This window comes from Aythya fuligula, chromosome 12, assembly GCF_009819795.1.
Source record: "Aythya fuligula isolate bAytFul2 chromosome 12, bAytFul2.pri, whole genome shotgun sequence".
Lineage (NCBI taxonomy): Eukaryota > Metazoa > Chordata > Aves > Anseriformes > Anatidae > Aythya > Aythya fuligula.
In genome coordinates this window covers 11,476,501-11,502,058 of record NC_045570.1, presented here as the reverse complement: position 1 = coordinate 11,502,058, position 25,558 = coordinate 11,476,501, and the positions used below count along the sequence as shown (strand labels likewise).

Here is a 25,558-nt window from a genome sequence, read left to right as displayed (position 1 = left end):
CTTAAGCTAATTAAATAGTTTTTTTTTCCATATTTATTGTAATTTATATTTGAATCATTGATACCTTCCAGTGCATGTGTAATGGTGATTATGAAAAATGGAACCAGATAATGCTGTTGAAATAATTGGTGAGCTGATCCTGCCTGTAATCTGGAACTCTCGTCATCTAGAAGAGGGATTCCAAATGGATTTATTGATTGTTGGGTCCTAAAGTAGAAAATGTAGGGGTAAAATAACTTCTGTTTTTTCTACTTTACCTAAAACAGTTTCCATATGCAATATTATATGCATATATACAAAGCATGTTTAATTATGCCCCAACAAAACCACAACTATTGTTTTAAAAGCATTTTTCTTCTAGTCCAAGAATTCTCAGTTTAGGGCAAATTCCCTGTTTCTTCTCTCTGTTCAACTCTTCTGAACTTTCTCCCCTTGTTTCTGTTTTTTTTTTTTTTTTTTTTTCAAGTTACCATTAACCCTTATTTGTGCTTATTCCTGCTCTTACTCTTCAGTCACTTTTAGCATGAGGATAAGTTTTAACTTGTTTCCTTGCTTTGAAGTCCTTTTCTTGGCAACAGACATTACTTTTTAAATAAATATTAGAAATTTAGAAAGACTGTAGCTTGAGTTAAACATTGTTACATTCTATAGCTGCCTGGGGGGGAGCACTTCAAAAGAACTCTGCTACCACTTAAAAAGTAAAAAGTTTATTCAGAAGGTACGGTATAGTCTTTTAGAACTGTATTTTTTGGTTGAACTGGTCTGAACATGAAGCATACAATAGTACACTTTTCTAATGCAGTCAGAATACATTAGATCAGTAATAATACAGTAAACAACTATCGCTGTAGGGCATCGACAGTTAAATCATCTTGTTCTAGGTACTGGAGGCATGTCAAGAGAAGCAAATTGGTGCAGCTTATTTCTTCTAGCAGGCAGTGGGCTTTTCCTGCTGTTCTGTCTTATCTTTCCTTCCCTTTCTTTCCCCCTTCCAAATACCTAAGCTACAAGTTCTAGATAGACTTGAGGATGGAAGTGTTATATATTTTACCATTACCATGGAATTAAGGCATGTCAAAGTCTGCAGGGTTGCTAAATTCAAATTGAAAGCTTACTAAAAATGGAAACTGAACTTGCGCTCTTATAAAATGTGTTCAGTATTGTTTCTTGTTGATGACTAGGCAGATTGTACAATTGGACAGAAAACTGCATTCTTTTAATTATGTTTACAGCAAATTTCAGAAGATTTTTTTTTGTCAACCCGGTAAACGTGATATTTCATCAACTTTCTTCTGTTTTTAGAAAAGTCTACCTGCATTGAGACAATCTTTACTGAATAGTCAACATTCAGTTTTGCAAGGACAGCCGTCTCAGCAGTCACTTCAACAAACCAAGCTATCACAAGTTATACCTCAATCTGCCTCTGGAAGTATTTCCTCTGTTGTCACAACGCAGACAATAGGAATAAGGCAACCAAACAACATTTGCACAGTCTCTGTATCAAATACAGTGCAGCCTCCTCAGGTTAAGGTGGTACAGTCAAATCAGAGTTCTCAACTGGTAGGTACCATAGTATGAAAGAGAATTTCTTAACAGACTGAATAGCAATTTTTAATGTTTTTTTTTTGTTTTTTTTTGCTTGTTTGTTTGTTTTTTGTTTTTTTCCCCAGCTTGTTTGGGAAATGCTTTCTTTTTTATCATGTTCTGTACTGTGCAGTAGCACCTCATTTTATGGATCTTTACATACATGGTCAAACTTTGCGACAAACCCTTAATTTAGATAACTTTATAAACATATCTTAAATTTTTAAGTAATGCTTTGTATACTCTTGGCCTTTTTTTCCTGAAATATGGTTGTTGTGTGATCACAGTGGATTGTGAATTAATTAATGATGTAGAACGGAAAACTTTTCAAAACTTACAGGCAAGAGTAAAATTTTTAGTATGTTATTGGATATGTTGCTTTGTTTAGATTAGTCTGCATTAAAATCAGTTACTTAATTTTAACTCTTCTATACATAATAACAAAATTGTGTAGAACAGCTGTACTGTAGCAGTATGTTTTGTTTAGAAACAGTGCCATATTTTATTTACTGGAATGTGTCATTATTGTATATTGGAGTATTACATGGTTAGATTCATTAATTGCAGACGTGTTACCAATACGGCAACAGTACAGCCATTTAGTCATTGAGAGGGTGATGAATATATCCTGATGGTGTGTGTGTGTGTGTACAGTTGTAATTAAAACTCATTTAGAATTTTTACCAAGGCACTAAGTTTATAGAGGCATTAACATCCTTCTAAGCAAAGATGTAAGAATTCCTTTGTCTGTAGTTCCTGTATATGTATGATTAAAGTACTCGACTTTGGTTTCAAAATCAAACTGTCAGGTTCCAAAAAGTATATCAAATTGGTAAAAATGTATATTATCAAGATTCAGAGATGCATATATAACAATGTAACACCTTGCAGGGATCTATCTATTCTTGAATTTGTATTCTATACCAAAGAAATAGCTTCTAGGGTGTGCAGGGAGAGAATGTTTATTGTACTTTATTTTAAAATTAGCAGTACAGAGTTTGAAAACAAACTAGCCTTAGTCTTTTGAAACTTGCGTTTTTTGGCTGTTAAATAACTAAATTACAAATGAAATAAATAGAATTTTACCAGCCTTTTGTGAACACAGTTTTAAGGTGTAAGAACATTTGACTTTTTTTTTTAAGACCCACAACTTTGATGGTTGTAATACAAATGAGATGTGGATGTTTTGCACCTTAACTTGACTGCTTTTTGTTCAGCCATGTGAATTCTTTTCTGAAATGTGTTCTTCCCACCCCTTCTGGAATGTTTTATTATTTAGAAAGGTGTTTCTTAGACTTGTTGTGACTTCTATGATTTGTCTACATCTTTTAAGACTGAAATTGGCAATGGCATTGGTTCTTCACGGTAGGGGAGCAGGAACTGATGGTAATTGCAAGCAGTAGGTGTACAAATTAGTCTCTGTCCTGGGGAAAACAAATTTCTGACAGCAGCTAGCAGGTTTCTTACAGGTATTATCATTCATGGCCAGTATGTCTAGTCTGCTCTCACGTCACAGTCCTAGGGCTAAGGTACTGTCAGGTAGCACTGCTTTTTCCAACATTTTGCAACCCACTTTAAACGTTCCAGTGACTGCTAGACAGGTTACACCCCCATTTTGAGAAACACTGATGTTGAGCAATGAAAACATCAGTAAGTCCACGAGGAGTCTCGTTTATGCTTGCAGTTCTTGTGGAATATTTTCTGAATGGGATAGACCCAAACTTATGTGAGACAGGTCTTTACATTCATGTGTGTTTAGTTTCTCTCTCTAACAATCTGATGCATACACAAAGCAAGCAGTTATGATATTAATGTGAGTGGAGACTAGTAATGTGAAGAGTTGCTCTGTCATCTTATTCAACATACCTGTGCAATATGAAGGAACTACAACTCCTAAAAGAAAATTGAGGATATTGGTCTGATTGGCAAAGGAAGTTTTCTGTCTACAAAGGGAGATAGTTCTAGGACTGGATTTTCATCTTATTGGGTACATGAGATTACCTCTTTTTTTTCTAAAGGTAGCAAATGCAGAGCAAAACTATGCTTAATACGTCTAGAACATATTTTATAGAGAAGTGAATACACAAGAAATGAAAATTCATTGGCTTTTCATATTTGTTTTTAATATATCAATAACATACATGAATTAATAGAACCAAACATTGCACTGACCAAGCACTTCTAAATGGCCCTCAGATTAGTTCTAGACAGACAAAAGTAGCATCAGACAATAGGAGTCATTGCATAAAAAATCCTATGTACCACAACAGCAATTAGCTCACGTGCCAAGCAGACAACCCAGCAGCATTCCATGGCACTCTAGTAATTGTTTTTAAGTACTGGCTTTTTTTTTTTTGTAGTGACAGTGATCACACTCTTCATACTTTTTTGTGCTCCCCAAAATCAAAGCACAGCAAAGAGCTGCTGGCAGTCTTGCCTGGGACTTTTCCGGAAGAGGAAGATTACAGCTGGCTTGCCTAAGGGTGGCCAGCACTGATGGAGGAAACTGGCTGAGCTCCAGACTCTCCAAGCCTGAAGCTCACTGGAGAGAGTTCCAGCTGGCTATGCAAACTGTCCAGCTGCAGAAGGGCAAGCCTATTTTGGAATCTAGATCTTTTCAAACCAGCCAGCTACAGTAGTCCATTTTATTTAAAAAAAAAAAAAAAAAAAAAAAAGTTAAAAATCAGTTAACTGTTCATTTTGTTTGACTTTTCTGTCAAAAGGGATTTTATAAAGGGGCCAGTGCTAGGAGATAGTTCACAACACTTTAGGAAAGACATGATACTAATTTTTGTCATTGCATATATTGAGTCTTTCAGAGCATCTCATCTTATAGTGTTTTGAATTTCAGTAGTCAGAATGGTATTTTTAAAAAACATCGCCTTATGCAAATTCAGTTCTTTTTTAAAGTCTGCCCTTCTACATTCAGTAGTGGTCACAGTACTCCCCTCTCTTAGCACGTTTGGAAAGCTCATTCAGAAGTTATTCTGATTTATAATTGTAAGATTCTGCTGTTTTGAAACATACAAATGAAAAACATTCATTACATTTAAGCAATTTTATTATTTCCAGAAAAACAATATGAAGTGTATATGAGAAGGAGTTTGGCACAATTGAGCTTTCTGAAGGTAAAGCAACATTGGCTTCACTGGTTGTTATTCCTAAAAAACAAAGCATCCTTGATGTTCATTTGAGTAGAAATAGGCACAAGACAGCATATCTGTAGAACTCAGCAATGGGGCTAAGACGTGTGAGCTGTCACTAGCCAGATTTGGCACACATACAGCAAACCCAGAACTCTGTAAGGTACTGAGATGCTAAGTTGTAGTCAAGTTTGTTTCCCATCATACGCAAGTTTTGCCCATAGAACAGAACACAGAGCTTGTTCATGTGGCTTGTGGCTGCTCTAATGTGGTGGTACATCACCCCATTACAGTGAGGTTTCTTGCAACTTGGGAGTTCTCTGTGTGCTGTTCAGCATGCAATGTAGATTACACAAAGGAAATTTCATTAAAATCTAGTGTTAACAGAGATACAAGAGGAGATGATTTATCTGTTTTGTAAAATATACATCCTGTTCTAAACTATGTCAAAGCTATGTTATATAAGAGCTAGATAGTGCTATTAGTACTGGTTAACTACTATTAGCACTGGAAACGTGGATGAATCTTGGGCTAATATTTCATTGATGAGACACTAATGAGATAAGCCAGCAATTGATTTTCATAATTATTCTAAATGCAATGTTCAGAGTTTCTCTAAATTGTCATTCTTAGTGGGCAGGAGCTCTATATACCCTTATATATGCAGTCATTACCCGTCTCATTCTGGGTGTTAGAGCAGACAACATTTCTATGAATAACAGAGTTTTTTATTTGTTAAAAGTTTTGAAGTTGTAAGTAGATTGTTGAGTAAAAGAGATTGATTTGCATTTTTTATATTGTGTTGACACTGCATCATAAAAAGAAAGTGCTCCTGGAGGTTGAAGCCACTTACTAGATTTAAATGATAAAGAAACAGTAAGAAATTTAAAGTGATTCATCTTAATTAAAACAAATTTAATTATCACAAAATCACAGAATCATCTAGGTTGGAAGAGACCTCCAGGATCACCAAGTCCAACCTCTGACCTAATACTAACAAGTCCTCCACTAAACCATATCCCTAAGCTCTACATCTAAATGTCTTTTAAAGACCTCCAGGGATGGTGGCTCAACCACTTCCCTGGGCAGCCCCTTCCAGTGCCTTAACAACCCTTTCAGTAAAGAAGTTTTTCCTAATATCCAACCTAAACCTCCCCTGGCACATCTTTAGCCCATTCCCCCTCGTCCTGTTGCCAGGCATGTGGGAAAATAGACCAACCCCCACCTCGCTACAGCCTCCTTTAAGGTACCTGTGGAGTGTGATAAGGTCATCCCTGAGCCTTCTCTTCTCCAGACTGAACAAGCCCAGCTCCCTCAGCTGCTCCTCATAAGCCTTGTTCTCCAGACTCCTCACCAGCTTCGTCACCCTTCTCTGGACTCGCTCGAGCACCTCGATGTCCTTCTTGTAGCGAGGGGCCCAAAACTGAACACATTACTCGAGGTGCGGCCTCACCAGAGCCGAGTACAGGGGGACAATCACTTCCCTAGCCCTGCTGACCACACTGCTTCTTATGCAAGCCAGGATGCTGTTGGCCTTCTCGGCCACCTGAGCACACTGCTGGCTCATATTCAGCCAACTATCCACCAATACTCCCAGGTTCTTCTCTGCCGGGCAGCTTTCCAACCACTCATCTCCCAGCCTGTAGTGCTGGTTTATGTAAAGTAGTATAAAAATTGTGCAGATCTAGTTGGAGGCTCCTAGAAAGTGAGATAGAACAATGGAATTTGCAAGTAAAATAAAGGGACAGAACAAGAATCATGTTATATAGCAGTGTTCAATGTTGGTCTTTTAAATCTCTAGTGGAAGAGTAGAAAATGGCTATTTGGATAAAAAATAGCCATTTTTTATTTACTTCATTGCTTCTTTGAAAGCATATACACAATGGAACAATATTGTTGCCATATTAACATTAAAATTTATATACTGCATTAAAAAGTAGAAAAAGTTTTTCTGTTTGGGAGGAAAACAGTAATTGCTTATGCAAATTTTGAGGCATCGGTGAAAAATTCTGTTACTATTGCATCTTGTTTAAATAATGGTAAATATGAACTTAGGTCTGTAAAAGCATGAACATTGGAAGTTAATGCTGCCAGATTACATGATAGCTGAGGTTTGATATGACATTTATCTTCAGGATTGAGTAGACTGATAAATCACAAGTGGCATAGCCACAAGTGAGTTAGCAAGTGTTTACTCATGAGTGAAGATAAATGTCATATCAGACATTTGGCCATTCTGAATTCTGTACGTTTACAAGTGGCATATTTATTTCTTCCCTCCACAGTACTTTTTTTTTTAATTGAGAGAGAAAATACTCAGTATAAGATATATTTTGAAAATGTATTTTTATGTTCCATTCTTTGCAGAAACATCTATTTCCTTTGCTGGTTTTATTGCTATATTTGGTATGCTTAAACTTCCGGATCAGATGCTTCTGTTGCAAATTATGTTTTATGTAAATCAAGTTAGGTTAATTTTCCAGCTCTTGTCAGGTAAGGGGAAACATACCATTGTGACTTTATGCATCTGTAAAAGAGCATCTAGATCAGGGAGACTTGCAAAATTCCTGTCCTTGAAGCCTTTAGCAGTGAACTCTAATCTAGTTGTCGTAAAGGTTCTTTTCTTTTAATGATTTGTAGATAGTAGCGTTCATTTTTATTTAATATCTGCCATTTAGGAATGAGAAAGGTAAAAAGTTATCAGTCTTTCTGTTTCAATCCATTTTATGCGCTGAAACCTTTCTCAATCTGTTAATCATTTGTGTTTTTAATTACTGTGTTCTTGAGTATTGTGTTAATTATCTGTGTTTACATCTGTAATGCATTCCTTGTCCTGCAATAATACATATGGTAGAAGATTCACACCTGTCATGACCATCACTTTTGGCTTAAATTAGGACCAGAGAGCACTATAATTTTATTGTCATATAGTTATTGAATCTAAGCTTTTTGAGAAGGTCTTTATGAAAAATGGATGTTTCAGCTGTGAGCATTTTAATATTCTAGTTATCAGTAATATGTCCATTAAATATCCTTTTTTCATCCACAAATCTGTTTGTTTTGTACGAGCACCATCACGAAGACAGCCCTTTTTCAGATGTGAAAACTGAGAAACGGACAGAGTAGTAGTCTGAGCATTCAGGAAGTGAGAGATGGAACTTGTTTGGAGGAGCAGACAATTGATGTATCAAAGCAAGCCTCATTAGTGCAGCAGAGTGGTGATGGTTAGGGGTGGAGTAGGATGGTGAAATAAAAGAATACTTACTGTGAGAAGTGCGCTTGTTATTTTCCAGAGACATATTATTTTATAGAAAAGAATTAAGTTAACTTCTACCATATTGCCATTGGAGAAGAAGCAATGCTATGACTTTCTTGCTTTAATATGTTCCTTGAACAGTTTTGAAGTGCAACAGCCACTGAGATGATTCTTCAACTTTTGACTGATGGATTGAAGAGGAATAGGCTGATCTATGACAGTACTTGTGCTGTCATGGCACTGTCTTAATTGTAGTTTTGTTTGATAATTTTGCTATTTTCCAAGATTATTATCAACTCTAGGCAATGGCTAAACCACAATAAACCTGTGTTTTGTGTGCCTTTGTTGTTACTGTTCTACTGTTACGCTTGCTGTCTTCAGTGGTGGTAATAATGAAACTGAATTCCCTTCTTTTTAGTGGAAATGGAATGATGAGCGGTTTGTGTAAACTGAAGACTCTTTTCATCTTACCACCTTTTCAGATTCAGCACTTTTAAAATATCATGAATATTATAATGTTGGCAGTAGGGGTAGAATACATAGGTTGGAGAGGACTTTGGGAGGTGTCTAGTCTGACCTTCTGCTCACAGGAGGTCCAATTAGAGAATGTTGCCCAGGGCCTTAACCAGTCATGTTGTGAACATCTTCAAGGTGAACTTCCACAGCTTCTCTGGGTAACCAGTTCCAGTGTTTGCCCACCTTTATAGTAAATTGTTTTTTCTTACATTGAGAGGAAATTCCCATATTCCAGCTTGTGCCTGTTGTGTTGCATCCTTCCATTGTGTATCCAGAAAAGCCTGGATCTGTCTTCTCTACACCTTCCCTTTATGTAACTGCAGAAAGCAGTAAGAACTCTCCTTCTGTTAAGGCTGAACTATTGTGTCTGATAACCTCAGCATATTAAAAAGCATCCACTTCTGTATCTTCTATATCAATCAGGTTCAGGAAATCCTTAACGAATTGGTCATTCAAGATTTGGTATATGAATGAGTTACATTAGATGGGGGGTATGCTCATCGTGCGTGTTTTTAGGCTGTCAGAAATGTAACATAATTTTGGTTAAGTTAATCATCTCCCAGACTGGCTTGCCAGTATCTTGTTCATTGCCTATATTTTCAGGCCAAATTTAGGACAAAATAGAAATGTTTGTGTTGTGGGGAAAATAGGCAGGAGGATTAGAACAATTTGAACAATTTAATTGATGAAGAGTGCTACTTTGTTTATAAATTGTGACATAGAGTAAGTTACCCCTGATTCATTAGTTTTTACTAGGTACTTTGTTTGGAAGGAAGGTTGCACATTGTGTTTCACAAATAAATTGCTAATATTCACTGCGTTATTGATTCCAGAATTGAAGATCACATTCTGTGTTGAAATGTATCTTAAAACCATATAGAAACTGAAATCTGAGTTACTGTAAAACGTTGCTCTGAGTTTGGGTGCAGTTGTTCCTTGTTGCTGGTCAGTTTCAGTATGGAATTTAAAATGCTGATTCTGATCTACACCCTTTGGAAAAGATTATTTCTCAGTCATTGCCTACATTTTCAGCACTTATGTTGAAGTCCTAGTACGATACTTGTTAAAGAACGTTTTTTGAATGTATTTTGAATGTATTTAATAATAAAGAAAGCATTGCCATCATTTGTGTGATCTTAAAAGGTTAAATATTAGCCTATCTTTAATGGTGTTAATGACAGATTTTTTAGGGTATTCACATGAAAATATTAATCAGGTGAAACAATTTGATTCTGAACTCTAGAAGTTGCTTGCTGCTTAATGACAGAAGATTACTGTAGTACCAGATGGTGATTGTGTCTGCAGGTCACATATAATTCCTTTTAGGCCTGACTTTTGGCCAGTTAAGGTATGTCTGCTTTTCTTCAGTATTCTCTGAAGACTCATCCAATATATTACTGTGGAAGTGACAATGTTCTCCTCTTCTGTATCAATAGCCCTTTTTTACTTTTGGGCTATTATGTCTCCTTACTTACTAAAATACACTTGTACGTGGAAACTGTTTTGTGTGTTTGAAAATGGAGTAAAATTCAACTTTTTTCCTCTTTGTCACTTATCGTCTATATGTTTTTCCTGTGGTACCTACTTAATTCTTTCCCATCTGAGTGTTACTATTTACTCACTGCCTGTCTTGACTAAATAAATTTATATCCACTTGTTCCATTTCTGTGCTTAGTCCAAATAATCTATTCTCCTTCAGTGTCTGTAGTTGAAGCTGAATCCTTAATCTTTTTTTTTTTTTTTTTTTTTCCCCTTTTACTTTCTGCGAGGTAGCTATTGCTAATACTTCTCCATCTGCAGGTTTATTATGACCTCACAATTTCTAATATTTTAGGTTGTGCAGAATGCAATTTCCTAACTTCAAAATATTCCTATTTGTTTTTTTTCTCCAGACTATATTAAAGGTCTTGTTCCCTCACTACTCTGTTCTCTTAATTGTAGTTTTCACCTTCAGACTGGGGACCCCTGGTTCCTGCTGATGGAACACTTTCCTATTTGTTCCTCAACTTCTTACTTCTCTACTTTTACATCTCATTTGAAAACAAAACAAAGCGTATATTTCTCCTTTCCTTTTCTCCATAGCACACTTTGAAGTCAGAGATTTTGTCTTCGCTGTTCAGCTAATTAATATGGTTTTAGATACTTTGTAAAAATAACAATGAATAAAGGTGCAGTGTTTCCCGTTTGCTTCGTATGGTGGTGTATGGCGTTGTGTATTGTCTTCTAGGAGGTAGTACTGAATGGTGCAAGACAGAGACTTGTAATTCAGAAATGGGACCATTATGCTATGGCACTAGTTGTGACTGTGAAGAGCACGTGACTTCTGAGGTTTTCTGACTTGAGTTGTGGTTGTAATCTTATTTACAGCTGTTTGCCTGTGTTTTGTTTTCAAAGTTCATTGAAGGATTTTTTTTTTTCCAGCTTTGCAGCATCCTCATGTCTTACTGAATCTTCTGTTCTTTACATCTGTGCCTACTTGTCCCTGATTTCATGAACATACATTTTGCTATTGCTTAGGAATGACCCTTGGAGTTTTTTCTTTTTAATTAAATTTGTGAGTCAAATTCTAAGTTTCTGGCCCAGTTTCAGTTTTGAGTAAGGACCTCAGAATTTGTTTTAGTAGTAAGTGAAAACATGAGAATACCGAATTAACATTTAAAAGACAAATACTGTATGATCACCACAAAACATTGCATTCCTTCTTGTGTATTTCTGACCTTGGAACCCATAATATTTTGGAATTTACTTCTAGTATATATTTTCTTTAAAAAGCATAGGTTTATAGTGAGAGACCTAATGGCTGTAGGTATATACCACTCAAATTATTGTAGCATTTTCTTCTGCAAAAATGCTTTCTGAAAAAAAAATTTCTGAAGACAAAGGTCTAAGCTTTAATATATACCTCACGTCTTTGAAATATATTTTTGATGACGGTTGTGACATATGACATTTGTGTCAGATATCTGATTTTTTTTAAAGTATAACAGCTAAATATGTATATATACACACACACACAACCACATGCATTACATGAAAATGACTTTTGTCACTAGCTGGTTGTGCTTGTAGAGATCCATATGCTTATATTAGTAATTAGAGGTATTAGTGTATTTACGTTGTGTGTGTTTGTGTATAAAGAGTATAATGTAAGTATACTTTTTTTTAATAATAGCAGATTATCCAGTCAACATCTGCTCAAACTGTGAAACGAAACCCTGCTTGCCAGACTACCCAGATTAGGATGCCAGTGGTAATAACTCAGACCATTAGACCACAAGGTATGGGTTTAAATGTTTTAGTGAGATTGTTACCTTTGTATGAATTTCATTGTAATTACAAACTAGTACCATGGGAAAAACTTACAGTGCTGACATTAGCAGGCTTGACACTTTTTTATTTCATACTGGCTGAGGAGTGCATGTTTTCACTATGCAGTTTTGACATATTTCAGACTGACATAGTTAACTGTTTGGAAACTACATTACAACTAAACTCACATATGCTTAGTTCCTTATAAAGTTCTGAAAGAAGTCAGAAACTTGACTCTTGTGTGCTCTAACTCTGGGCCAAGAAAGAAATTATTAATTTTTCCTGAAACACAAAAAATACCTCAATGCACATGAAGCAGAACATTATAGTCATTGTCTCTGCAGCTATAGAAGTTGAGGTAGGAGTTTGAGAGAAATTTCTCAACCCACATGTTTTTTTTCAGGCAGTGTGTTTACTCTGTGCTGAGGTCAGAGACTGATTACAGCAACATGACATGCCAGGGGAGCAGGAGGTGTGGTATCATACACAACTTTCTTATGGGTTTGTGCACAGGTGGATTAATGTTTGATACATCACACTTTTTAAGAGGATTTTTGAACCCTTCTTACTTCCTTAGTAAATATGGTTTTTGTTTGTTTCCACCTGTTAGCCTTGGGGTTTGATTCTGCGAGAGATCATCTCTTTGGATGTGGGCACTTAGACGATTGAGGGTTTGTAATGGAATACAGAGTTTATCATCTTCAAGTATTGAATTAAAGTAGTTTAAATGTACATGAAAGCTATTGCTGCCTATTTTACTTTATTGCTTTGTCTTTTTCATTCTTGGGAAAAGAAAGCATCAAAAAAACAAAGATCACATTTAATAGCAGCTGATACTCTACTTGTTCAGTTCTCTTCAGAGAATCCAAAGGCTGAGTGGACATGGAGACCAAGCTGTCACTGTAAGCCTGTCGTAGGCTGTTTTTCCAGGTTAGAAAGAAATGAATTTACTTTCATATAAGGTGTATTTGATAGCACTGACACTTATTTCCTGTTTATTTACAGGGAGAGTGTTCAGTGTTTTCGAGTATGAACTTTCACTTCTGACCAATGTCTGAGAGTGAAGGCAATGATCAGTTTAATTTCTGTGCTTTTTCAGTCTGCAGTTGTGAATGACAGCAGTATGACAAGAATTTGCATGGTATTGGCACTTGTCTTTTAAACAGTCGATTCAGAACACTGATTTATTCATGATGGCCATTGATTGGCCAATGAAGTACTGGCAGTACTTAACTGGCAGTTTGGTTTAAGGAAGACAACAATTCATAAAGGCCAGTTCATGCACAGGCCTGCTTTCAGGTGAGCTAATTCCTATTGACAAGCTACATTTATTTAATTATACCCCCAAAACAGTCAGAATGGAAATCTAGAAAATGTCCCATTGTGAAAGCTACGAATCTTGCAGCCCATGTTTGGAGAAAAGTCTGCTGCGTGTTTGCAGCTTTAAGAAGTGCCTATCTCAGATACCAGTACATTTCAATCGTGATGCATTGTTAAAACTTCCTACTGTAAACACCAGTGTAATGATGTTTTATATTGACCTCTCTATTCCTGTAGAAAGAGCTAAGATACTGGAATAGGATGTGATCTATATAGAAAATTATGGTAGTGCAATTTTGTGGAGTGTGTCTTTTCAAAGATTGTTATACCAAAATTGAGCTGACTTCCACAAAATGCTGCATTTTGCTTCTCAAATAGGAGCAAATGTCCTAGTATAATGCTTCTTTACATTAGTATTAATTTATCCATGTGAACAAACTAGAATGCTTTAAAAACAGTAGTGTAGATAGTTGACAGACTCGAAGAACGTTAATATTAATAAATAGCATCCGTACCAGGGGAAATAGCTTTATAGTTATTTCAGGAAAAATTTACGCTTCTTTATCAAAGCAGTTATCAGTATAATAAATCTGTGAATTGTTCCTACATCTTGTGGATGGAGGAATAGAGCCATAGGGTAAAATAATTAGCCGGATTCATTGCAGCTATTTGACCTGTGCAGAACTAGGAACTTAAAAGTTCCTAAATTTGGGCTTATTTCTCTGGATCATACTACTTGAAATTTGAAACAAGGACACAGTGGTGAAAAACTCTGTATGTCATTACCAATCCCATGAAATACATAGGCCCATAGGTGATTCTAGTTCTCAAAATATGCCCGGTCTTGTAGTATAATTTGGTATTTTAGCAGGTTTTTTTGGTCTAACTCGTTAATAATGCAGAACTTTGTTTTAAACCAGAAAACTCATTTGTCATCCCCAAACTTATATTTACATTCCCAGATCCATTTGAGCAGAATATATATATTCAGAATATATATTGGGTGAAAGAAAGTGAGATTTTTTTTTTTAATATTCTGTGTAGAAATATGGTTTTCCTGAGACAGAGAGGTTAACTATTGTTTTGTTCTACCCTCTCCATATTTTTGGGGTGTCAAAAGTTATCTGTGGAAAAGAAAACATTGATATTGGCTGTTAAGGAATATAATTTTAAATTCTGGAGGAGAGCCACTGCTTCCTTACTTGATACATTGCAATATTTTTTAGGGCTAATACACTTTTAATTTCCTAAATGCTAATTGTTGAAAGCAGAGATCTGCTGACTTTTATTATCGTTTTATTTCTTCCAATTGATTTAGTAAAAAAACCAGTTTCAATTAGTTGATCTGAAATAGATAAAAGAATTGACTGGGCCATGAACTAATGCTGTGACATCTCAGAGACCTTTAATATTCCAATGACAAAATAGTTTTATTCCCCAGGCCTAGAGCCTAAATCCTGTTTTGCATTTGCTAATGTTGAGGGTCCACGCAACAATGCATTTATGCAGATTGAAGAACTGAACAAACACTGTTCAATTAGTTTTGCTTTGAGAGCATATGCTAAGGGTGATGAAGACTTCAGAATGAAAAAAGTAACGTGCTCATGCAAAGCTCAGACTTTTTTGTTTCAGCAAAGAAGTGTTATTAAAAGGATTTGTTGAGATAGTTGTGGTTTAGCTTTTCAGAATTCATGAAAGAAGAATAACATATCTCTGCTAAGGTTCATACCATGCCATTTTTATGCAATAGATCCACAGATATGAAGGAAAACTTCTCACCTACTTCTCAGTCTCAAATACTTTGTGTTTTAACTCTCAATAAAATTAAACAATATACAAGAAAAAGGTGAGATGAAGTAGACATATGATTTAATTACTTTCACATGCCAACATATGGGTGGGTTTAAAGGAAACTGACAAAATATAACCTAAGGAAGCAAGTCTTAAAATATTAAGCAGTGAAGGTGGACTAACTCCAAATTTGTCATTTGTCAGTGCTTTTTGAGTCAAATATTGATGTAATGTTTTCTAATAATAATAATGCAGGTTTATCGATTTACCAATTAGTAACATAAACCTGTAATTATTTTTGATTATATTTTAAAAATGTCGGAGAGGAATTAATATCCATTTATTAATGTAGTTTCACAAGACGCTAAATATCTACCACACTTTGGCTTGATTAGAAATCCCCCCCCTTTTTTAATGTACATATAGACTTGTAAAATCTAGATACAGACATGAATTACTTTATGAGCATTTTCAAAAAAGACAAAATAAAGACAACCTTTATGAGGGGGGTTATGTCAAATTTTAAAATCATATGTTGTCTTCTACATGCTTCTACAGTATTAAACATTAAAGAATAGTTAAAATAATATTTTGAACTCTGAAAATAAATATTTTTCACTGCAACAAAGAGCAATGACTATAAGAAAATGTAAAAGCTATAGCAAATACCTCAAGTGACTGACTTAAAACATCTATATTAAGAACATTTGGAATCAGGTTCCTTTATGCTGTGCAGATTATAAAGAAAAGTAGTTTACTGACAATTGTAAATGCACAACCATTTTGTGTATTATAGACAATTATGGTCAATGGTTTTGAGTTCTGGAGTCTTTACTATAATGTAAATATAGAACAAACTGTTATATTAGTATTTTTTTTAATCTAAAGTTGTTCTTCTTCAGCAGTGTAATTTTTTAAAAAATAACTACTTCCTTTGTTTGCAATTTACAGACAGTTAAATTTAGTTCCTGGACAGAAGGTTCTTTGATGTAAATTGTCTAAGACAGCTCATAATAACATCGCTTGGTGTTTTTCAGGCACAGTAGGGAAGGCACCAACAATACAAGCCAGCAAAAGTCCTGGGGGCTTTGGTGTTCAGGTCTCTGCAAATCAGAAAAACAAGCTGAATGACCCTGGAGGTGGTTCTTTCAGGTAAAAAAAAATAATGCAGGGGGGTGGCTGGAGGGTGGGGGGGGGTGTCTTAAATGTAAAATATAAATTAGAATTGGCTTAACACCAGAGGGCAGTGTTTTACAATAATTCCTGGCTTTCTTACTATGATTGGATGACAATTTTCTTATTTAGATCTATTTAAAAAGTAAAAAAATAAAGGGGAAGGGGGGCGCACATGTCTTTAGGACTTTCCTTTAAATACACTTTGGAATGTTTAATAAAATCTTCACTTCTGTGGATTCCAAAACAAATTCTGGTAAATGGAATTAAATATATGAAGTTAAAACAAAAAACAAACAAACAAAAAACCACAAAACACACTTGCTTTTTTGTACCAGATTTTAACATTCACATGGAATGTATCTTGATGAGAAAATACTAAATGTGATGACAAGGCATCCTGTTGATAGATAGCTGCTAAGCTGCAGCTATCCCCTCATCAGCATACATAAAATACTGTATGTTTCTGGTAGTGTGTGAAGAGAAGGGAAAGTGTTGCTTTACCTGTTCTTCATGTGCTTACTTAAGTAGCAGAGATTGGGACATTCTATGACCTTCTGTAGTGACCTGATGCTGCAAAGTGTAATACAGTAGCATTGATGAATTGAGCTGCTATTATCATTTCGGTTCTTTTGTAGTGCAAATTTCTATTATATTTTTTTCCTGTATTTTGGATATATCTACTGTTTGAAGTGAAAAAAGTATCTTATATGTGTTGCATTTTTTTTCCACTGGTGAAAGCACAATCTGTATAATGTTCAAGCATTTTTTTCCTTTCTATTTCTTTGTTAAATGACAAAATAGTCGTAGATTTTTATTTTGTTCTGGAATTTCTACGTTGCTCTGATGTCATCACACCAGTAGTTAATTGGCAGGCTTAGGCTCTTGCAGGTGAAATGAAAGAAATTTTGTAGTCCTTTGTGAAATATCTCTGCTTTGAGGCATGTCAGTATTGCAACTAATAGTGGTAGTACTTAGTATTAATCTAGAAGCAAAATCATTCAATTTTTTACTTTCCAATGCTTTTGCTTCCCACTGAGTATTTAAATGATTTAAAATGTCTGTTGGGTTCAATTGTACTGTCTTAATAAGTATTTTTTATGTTTGTAAGCAACATGAGCATTTATTCTTCGTTAGTATAGCTTTCAATTTTACATACACCAAAAGGGACAGCATTTTTTTTGACTGGATGTTGTAAACTGTGCCAGGATTGATTCTTGCATTCACTTAGTTTATACATAGAATATATTAGGTTAGTTGGAATTGTTAATTTTCCCTTGGGGAGAAGCAAATGCTCAAGGCACTGATTGATAAATCAATAAATCTTTAGTGAGTTTGGTAAATAAGCTGTCAAGGGTGTATGTCATTTTTCCTCTAGAGAACAAATTTTAGTCAGAATGAATGTGTTTGTTTCCTTGCATTGTTTTCTCCTTCAAAATAGTAAGACACAATGCTGCATTTAAATAAGTCCATAAAATTGCAAGGATTTATTAAACAGCAGCAAAGATCAAGCTTTTTCTTGATATCTTAACAAAGAATTCAGTTGTTTGCGTATTTGCATTTCAACCCCTAACCTCTCCTGAGGACAAATAGATGTCTGACTATTAAGCCTAAAGGCACAGAGCTGGAAATCTGTATTAATCCTCTGAATGCTGACTAGTTTTCCTCAACATTCCCAGCGTGTGTGAAGAATGTGTTTTTAGCCAGAAGGCAAACTGGCATCTAAAGCAAAGCAAGAATTTTGAAAAATAGTTGCGTTATGTATAAATTTATTTTGCCCTTAGTGTTTTATTATTGCATATTTGTTTCATTATTTTATATTCTACTTTCTTTAAAATAACTTACTCTAGCTTTTCACTCTTGTGAACAAAGTGTTGGTCACTAGCAATGGAAATGTGAACATGGTCACTAGAAATGCAATTGCTATTTTTTATTTCCTTTAATCATACACATTCTTAAACTTAGGTATCTTTCTAGGGTGTGGGAAACAGAGGAAAGAATTGCATCAGAAACGCAGCAATTCGGAATTTCACAAATTGCAGCTTAGCCCTTATTGTCAGCATTAATTAATGAATTGTAAGACTGTCTACATGAGTTCACTGGATGTTATGGTAGCTGTTCTGTGACGTAGAGTTTTCAACCCTGAGGCTCCTGCCTGTAAAGCTGTTGTATTCCTGAAATTTTGTCAACTTTTTTTTTTTTTTTGAAATTTATTGTTGCTACATTTTTCAGTGGAAACTATGGAGTGTTCCATTTAGCTGACTTTTCTACTACATTAATGAATAGAAATTTGAATTCCATTCTTTGTAATATTTTTTCTTTTACAGTAGAGATCCACACTTATATTTGTACCATAATATTAATGGTCCAATGTAGAGGTTTCTGTAATCAGGAGAGATAAAGCAGAAGGTCCCTTGAAATCTGCAAGGGGCTGAATATTTAGTTACAACTGCTGTGCACATTGCCTGTCTCATTCAGTAACCTCAGAGCTCCTACTAATGTAATATACCACTGACAACAATGAAAACAGCAGACTCTTAAAGTAATTATTACCTACAGTTCCGATTGTGGACAATATAAAGAAAAACTTCTGTTCCCCCAATACTAAGTTGAAATCATTTCAGTTGGAAAGGACCTTGGGAGGTCAACTGCTCCAACTTCTGAGTCAGAGCAGGTTTGGTTAGATCAGGGACTTGTCCAGTTCTGCATGTCTCCAAGGTCACAGATAAATGTTTGTACTCCTGTATTATCCTACCATGTTCTAACTGAATTGAATTGAGTAAGGCTCAATAGCATTGTGCGCAAAATGGGGCAAGAAGTGTGTAGAACTAGTCCATTAATGTGTGTGATTCTGATAGGTTTCCATAGTGCACCTGCTAGGCAGGTATTCCTTCCTAGAGAAGTCTACTTCTCTACTAGCAGAGTCTAATTGGTAATAACCAGCTGTATATTCAGTCTTCCTTTGCCTACCCAAATGACATGCATTCTAAATCCATTGCCTGTTACTACATTTTTATTTTTTTTAAATTAAAGTTTAGTAGCATAATTCTGACAGAATGCCTCAAAATGCATGATGATGTATCTAATAAATTGCAAAACATTTTGTCCTCTTGGGAATGATAGAAAGCTAATGCAGGTGTTAAATGGATAGCTTCAAAGATTTCATCTCTGAATGGCACCTTAAGATTTAAGTTTCTTTATTTTTCCAAATAAATGTTTCAAGCTCTAAGATGAGCATGTATTTTTCCACATTTGTCAAAAAAAAAAAAAAAAAAAGGGAAAAAAAAAGTGCTGATTGCAAATGTTGTGTGTCATTCCTTTTTGCTTATCAGTGGTAAGATCCATCACAGACCTTGTGGGCGATTCCTACGACCAAGCAGGATTAGGGAGAAATCTCAAAGTTAAACCTTTGAAAGTCAGAGTAAGCACCATATTAATTGCACTATTGTGACGTGTAATACAGTAGCTGCTGTTGCTGTAATTTCAATCGCCTGCATCCAAAATTTTAGCTGATCTTGTGATTCATGAAATTTGCAGACTTAGTGTCTTGCCATGGGTATGGACACTTTCCTTAAGAACATGGAATTTCACTTTTGAGAGAGAGGGCAATCAATGGTGGTATGCTGTCTCAGTTGTCTTACAGATTCTTGTCGCTTACTTGGGAGCAGCCCAGTATTGCAGATTGGGACATCTTGGGCTCAAATCTTAAGAGTGCATGAAAAGGAAAATAGTATGCAATCATGCAATTAAGATTTGTTTATAAGGAAAATGCTACCAGACTTTTGTAATGGCTTGTCTTAATTTAAACAAAATCTTTGAAGTATGTTACAAACAACTGTGCAAATGCTTCATTTTTTCCTGAACATTATTTTCAAGTAAGCATTTTTTGTAGTTGCATGAGTGTTTTTAATCAAGAGAGAGGAGGAGTTAAAAGAAGTTGAATATAAGAATGAACTCTTAAACTGTTTTAGAACATGGCTTGCATTTGGAAACAGCTTGGAAACCCATGCTGCCTACTTAAAAATAGCATGCATATTGGGATGTTAGATCTATCCAATAAGACTCAGATTTTAATTCAATAAGACAGAAATAACTAATATGAGCACAGTCATTTATGCCAGCAAATGTGAAATAGTTAAATACTGTGCTGGGATGAAAAGGGAAAGACAGTAATCATCAATCTAGCCAACCACTGGATGGCATCTTTGTTCCACAGAATGAGTTCTGAAGACACTCATCTAGAGTTAAAAGTTGACTTTTATAGGAAATTTTATGGCAAAAACGCCAGCCCTCTTGTATGTGTAAATGTGTGTGTTTCAGTATCCGAAACCAAGCTCTCTTTTGTGTTCCTCAAAGTCAAAAAGGATACTGATAGAGATTTTGTCATCAGACTGGAAAATCTGTAGTCCCAACTAAGATTAAAACATTTCATATCTATTTTCCTTCTAATGTAAAAGAAAAATAGATGTACTCAGCAGTAGTAAATTGTTGATGTAAGATGGCAGGAAATTATTCTTTCCAGGAGTTACAGTGATGGTCTTATCAATACATGCTGTTGCACTGCTTTTGATAACTTTAGCAAAATTCTATTTTGTATCAAAAGAAAAAAAAGTTTTATTTCAGACAGTATTTTTATGTGCAACAGGGTTGCAGATCTGTGCTCAAAATCAAATGAAAAAATAGAATAGCTAAAATACTGAGCAGAAGGAATGTGAAAGATTGATTTTATTTCCTCCATCTATTAACTAAATGTACAGATAAGAAGTATAAACTTCCATTAAAATTTGTATTCTTTTCATTATACTCTGTACTGATAATTCATTTTAGCAGAGTTTCATAAGAATGAAATATTCTAAGAAGTAGAGTAGCTCACGGTGACTTCAGAAAGACGATTACGATTATTTTAAAGTTCATGTGGCAAAATGCCATAGTTATTTTTATGAACATGGAATAACAACTCTACTCCTTTAGCTCTGCATAATAGTATCTTTACAGGAGTTTACTAGGGGAAGAAATAAGTTTGATAATCCATAAAAATAAAAAGAATTCGTAATTGAGATAGCAATGAGAAGTACTTCTATTTTTAGGCTATGAAATGTGGTTGCAGAAATCAATTAAATACAAACATAGAATTGATAAAACTGCTCTGGATAGATGTTTATAAGGCTTATCTTGAAACACGTTGATACCCTAAATAGACTGAAAAACTTTGAAATTTTCACTTTGTTCAAAGAATAATTTCAGAATAATCATGCAGAAGGATACTGGTTTATTTCCAAAGTTATCATATCTTTATATTAAACTTTATTTTGATTTCTTACCAAATTACTGATACTAACTGCTTTGAGTTCATGCCCCTATTATAGTGCCTACCAAAAAGAAAAGGTAAAACTCGGGATTCTCAGGATAATCAAAATTAAGAAAAAAAAAAAAAAGTTCAGTTAAAAATGAGGTATTTCTTGCTATTACATGGCATATCAGAAGTTTCAAGCAATTTTTGAGGTGTAAAAACTCTACAGAATAGCTTGATTTGGGAGCAATACTTGATCCTCTTAACAGCTGACCGTTTTGCTAATGATTACTCAGTGTTGTATACTGAATAAAGACTACTTTCATCCTTATTCATGTCAGGGGAACGTTGATAGTTCTTATCTGCTTATGTGAGTTTATTTAGCAAACCTTACTGTTGTAATCACTGATTTCAAATTCTAAATGTTTTTCTTCTGCACTGCTCTTTGAGGTGAAACTTGTCTTGGGTTTTCAAATCGCATAAAGAATTTTGAGGGCTTATGTAGATTGTCCCAAAAGACTTGTCAGACGGCAAGTTTAGGGAGAAGTCAGGAATGCTATCTTGATTTTGTATGGATGAGTGCTAAAAGGAGATGAAAGCACCTCAATAACCAGCTCCTGGAAACATGATCTGGAAATAGGGGAGAGTTAATATATTACTTATTGCTAGCCAGATTTATGTGCAATGCAGGGAGGATCTGGATTGTAGATTTCTAGATTTCTCTCCATTCTTTCTTTCTCACACCTTACTTGTAGCTTTGTATTTTATGGTAGGCATTAAGCTTTTTGGAAGCTGAAAGTGAGTATTCTAGGGTGCGTAGAAGGGCATATATGTCGTATTTTTTTTTAATAAATCTTTTAAATTAAGCTTTTACTAGTTTGTTTAATACAGTAGTAGTAGTCTTAAGTAGGATGTACTTGGATCTTTTCCATATATATAGTCTCAAAGGTTATGTAGTTGCTCCTAGAAAACGCTGAAATACAGCGTTAGTGTCATACGTATCTCCTAAACAGGTAGTGCTAAAAACAGATGGTTTGTTTCCACAGTTATAAGTCATACCTTATAGGGGTAGGAGATAACAGATGCTGGGAGATAGAGATATGATCTGTCTTCTGAAACTCAAATTTTTCAGTCAATGCTTCCTCAAACAGTTAGGAAGGGTATTGCAGGGCAAACTGTGGCTTGGGAAATGCTGCCATCAACTTCTCAAATGCAGCTCATTTTTTCTAAAAGTAGATGGCATGTTCAACTGATTTTTGTACGTTACTGGAGAAAATAGTAGTGTATAGTCAGACCATGCTTGGAAACCAAACTTACCTATATACTCATCAGGGTCAAAAAAAATCTTCACCAAACAGTGCTGAAAACGCTTTGGTGCTCATTTTGGTAGGCACTTGTGAAACAGTGCAAGATTCCAAATTCATATTTTTGTTTTTAGTGTTTTTTTTTTGTTTGTTTTTTGTTTTGTTTTTAATGTGTTTTATCATTTCACTCACAGGTTTCAGCATAAAGAGAATAGTTGAATGTTTTTTGATCGGTCATTGTTGATGATGATTATTGCTCTTAGTTTCCTGACCATTTTGGTATCATTGCTATCACTGACTTGCAGATGAAGGAAAGACACCTCTGTCACTCCTTCTATTAGAGACAAATTTTCCTGCTTCTGAGGGCTTCGTAATATATTCAGAGAAATAGTTATTTCGGAATTGAGAATATTTTCTATGTGAATTGAGACCCTGATGGTTGTGCCTCAAATTGGCCCAGACACCAGGTGTGTTGTGTTTTGGTGAAGCAGATAACATAAAATGTATGTATCACATGCAGAATTATTTTTTATTTCTATTTTCATTATAGAGATGATGATGACATCAATGATGTTGCATCTATGGCCGGTGTTAATCTAAATGAAGAAAGTGCCCGAATTATGGCTACCAACTCTGACTTGGTTGGAACCCAGATACAGTCCTGTAAAGATGAACCCTTTCTTGCTGCTATACCTCTACACAAACGAATACTTGAAATGGGTGAGAAACATCCTCTCCTTTTGATAGTGTTTCCTTTTGTGTTATGTGGTTCTAAGTAACAGAATATGCTTAGTACTTTAGATAGTTAAAAATTGTTTTTTATGCATTTTATTACATAAATTTATATCCTTAAACTTTCAAGGTTTTTATGATAAAAGTAACTTGGCTACCCCAAACTTGAATTAAAAAAAAAAAAGTATACTGCTACTTTTATACTTCATGCTTTCCCCATGGTTTTTATATCCAAGGATCTCAAAACTCTTTGCAAACATTAATTATTTCTCACAATCCATCTTCATGTTTTACACATGAGAAGATTGAAACAGAGGGGTAGAGTAAGTAGTTCAGGTCACAGAGGACACCTGTGAATAAGATTTAACATACTGCTGAAGTTATCTGTCAAGATTTTTTCCCCCATACAAACCAATAATTCAGTTGCTAACACCTACATCTATTTAAGTTCATAGTGATATCTTAGAGCATTTTTTTTCAAAAAGATGTATTTATTTATCCTGACTAAAAGGTGTTTTTATTCACTCTGCCATTTGAAAACAGAAGTTAAAAACTTCAGTAGAAAAAACATGTAGTCAAAATCAGTAATGTTTTAAGATTAGTAAGTATGCCTAGAATATATTTTATGTGACATACATGGTTAATATCCTATATATGTTCTGGCACCTAAATGTATCTTTTCATCACAATTTTTGGTAATATTTTAAGAATCATCCAAGTCTTAGGATGCAGAGCTCTAAGTGTTTGGGAGTATATATTTATTTTTTTCTTTTATAAACTCTTCTTATGTCAGTAGTTAAATTTATAAAAGTTTTTAGGGAATTAGTTGTCCTTATGATTTTAAAGATATTGTTACAAATCAGCATAGTTATGCTTTTAAGATTTTAGGGTTTTAAGGATACTGCTGAAATGTTATTTGTGTTTATGTTCATGGAATTAATGAAAGCCTTTTTATATTGCAGTTGCAGGCAAGGTTCTTCATTGACTTACTGTCAAGCTTTGTTTTGTATTTTAATTAGACGCCTTTTAAGTTGAAGCCATTCTAAGAAATGAATCATTTTACATGCTTTAGTTATCATGCTGAAATGATATGATGATGGCATTATGTGACACAGTCTAGGCAAGCATGTGCAATGTTTTGTGAGATGGCTTATTGCCATCTGAGATGGGAAGGCAGAAGGGTTTTGATTAAATTTGATTGAACATGTGTTGTGAGGGATGCTCACATGATGGGTCATACAGGTGTAAGAAAACAAAAAGGAAACAGAGATGTAAAACTGTTAAAAAGAATGGGAAATAAGTAATGAATTTGCCATATAAGCCTTAATGAGCTGTCTGGGTGTAACAATTGCTGCACAACATGGAGCTGTAATTACAAGTGTAGGACTTACAGGAATCTGTACATACTTTAAGAGCCACAGAACCCATCACACTATTCATCACTGCCTTTTGGGGTTTGCTCCTCTGAGGAACAAATCCCTATGGCTCTTTTTGAAGCTTTATTGGCTTTGATAATTGAAATGAAACTTTCAAAGCTTTTAAAAGCAGCTGCAGGGATTTACTTCTCAAAAGCAGTGAATCCAAAAGAGCGGCCACTCCTAGTGATCTCCTGCAGCCACTTTTAGAGCTTTATTTTGGCTTTATATGAAGCCTTTTATAGTTTTGAAAGTGGCTGTGGGGTTCACTAGTGGCTGCTATCTGGGATCTATGGCTCTTGAGGAGAGAATTCCTTCAGCTGATTTTTGAAGTTTTAGAAGCTTGGTTTTCACTGTGTGTGGCCAGATTTGTTGATTGCATGGGACCACACACAAATTTGCTAGTTGTGCTACTGGGCACTTAAAATAACGACATTGTAAGATCACGACAAAACTCAGTCTTACCATGTGTTGCTGTGCCTAGACACACCAGGACTAAGCAAAGGAGGCTGTGACCTTCTCAAGCATATTAGGAAAAGAAAGTATGATATGTGAGTCCTCAATTTTCTGGTTTTGTTATGTATGTTGACAAACGAGATAAAATACATTACTTCTTCATTTTACCTGAATATAATTTAAACAGACCCTATTTTCTACCTTTAAATCTATTCATATTTAATGATCACTTTAGTTTTAGGGCATGTTTTTAATGTTTTAGTAAAAGA

The 25,558-nt window shown here is 34.9% G+C and overlaps 1 protein-coding gene across 1 annotated transcript in view; it reads left to right on the top strand.

The window, feature by feature from the left end:
- The window catches only part of LOC116493826 (transcription initiation factor TFIID subunit 4-like), a 143,588-nt gene that overhangs the window by 18,335 nt on the left and 99,695 nt on the right, over nt 1-25,558 (top strand). Inside the window, exons 7-10 of the mRNA XM_032195371.1 lie at nt 1,303-1,560; nt 11,672-11,777; nt 15,957-16,071; nt 23,237-23,406. Of these exons, the coding sequence (XP_032051262.1) occupies nt 1,303-1,560; nt 11,672-11,777; nt 15,957-16,071; nt 23,237-23,406 (649 nt within the window). The remainder of the gene's footprint in view (nt 1-1,302; nt 1,561-11,671; nt 11,778-15,956; nt 16,072-23,236; nt 23,407-25,558) is intronic.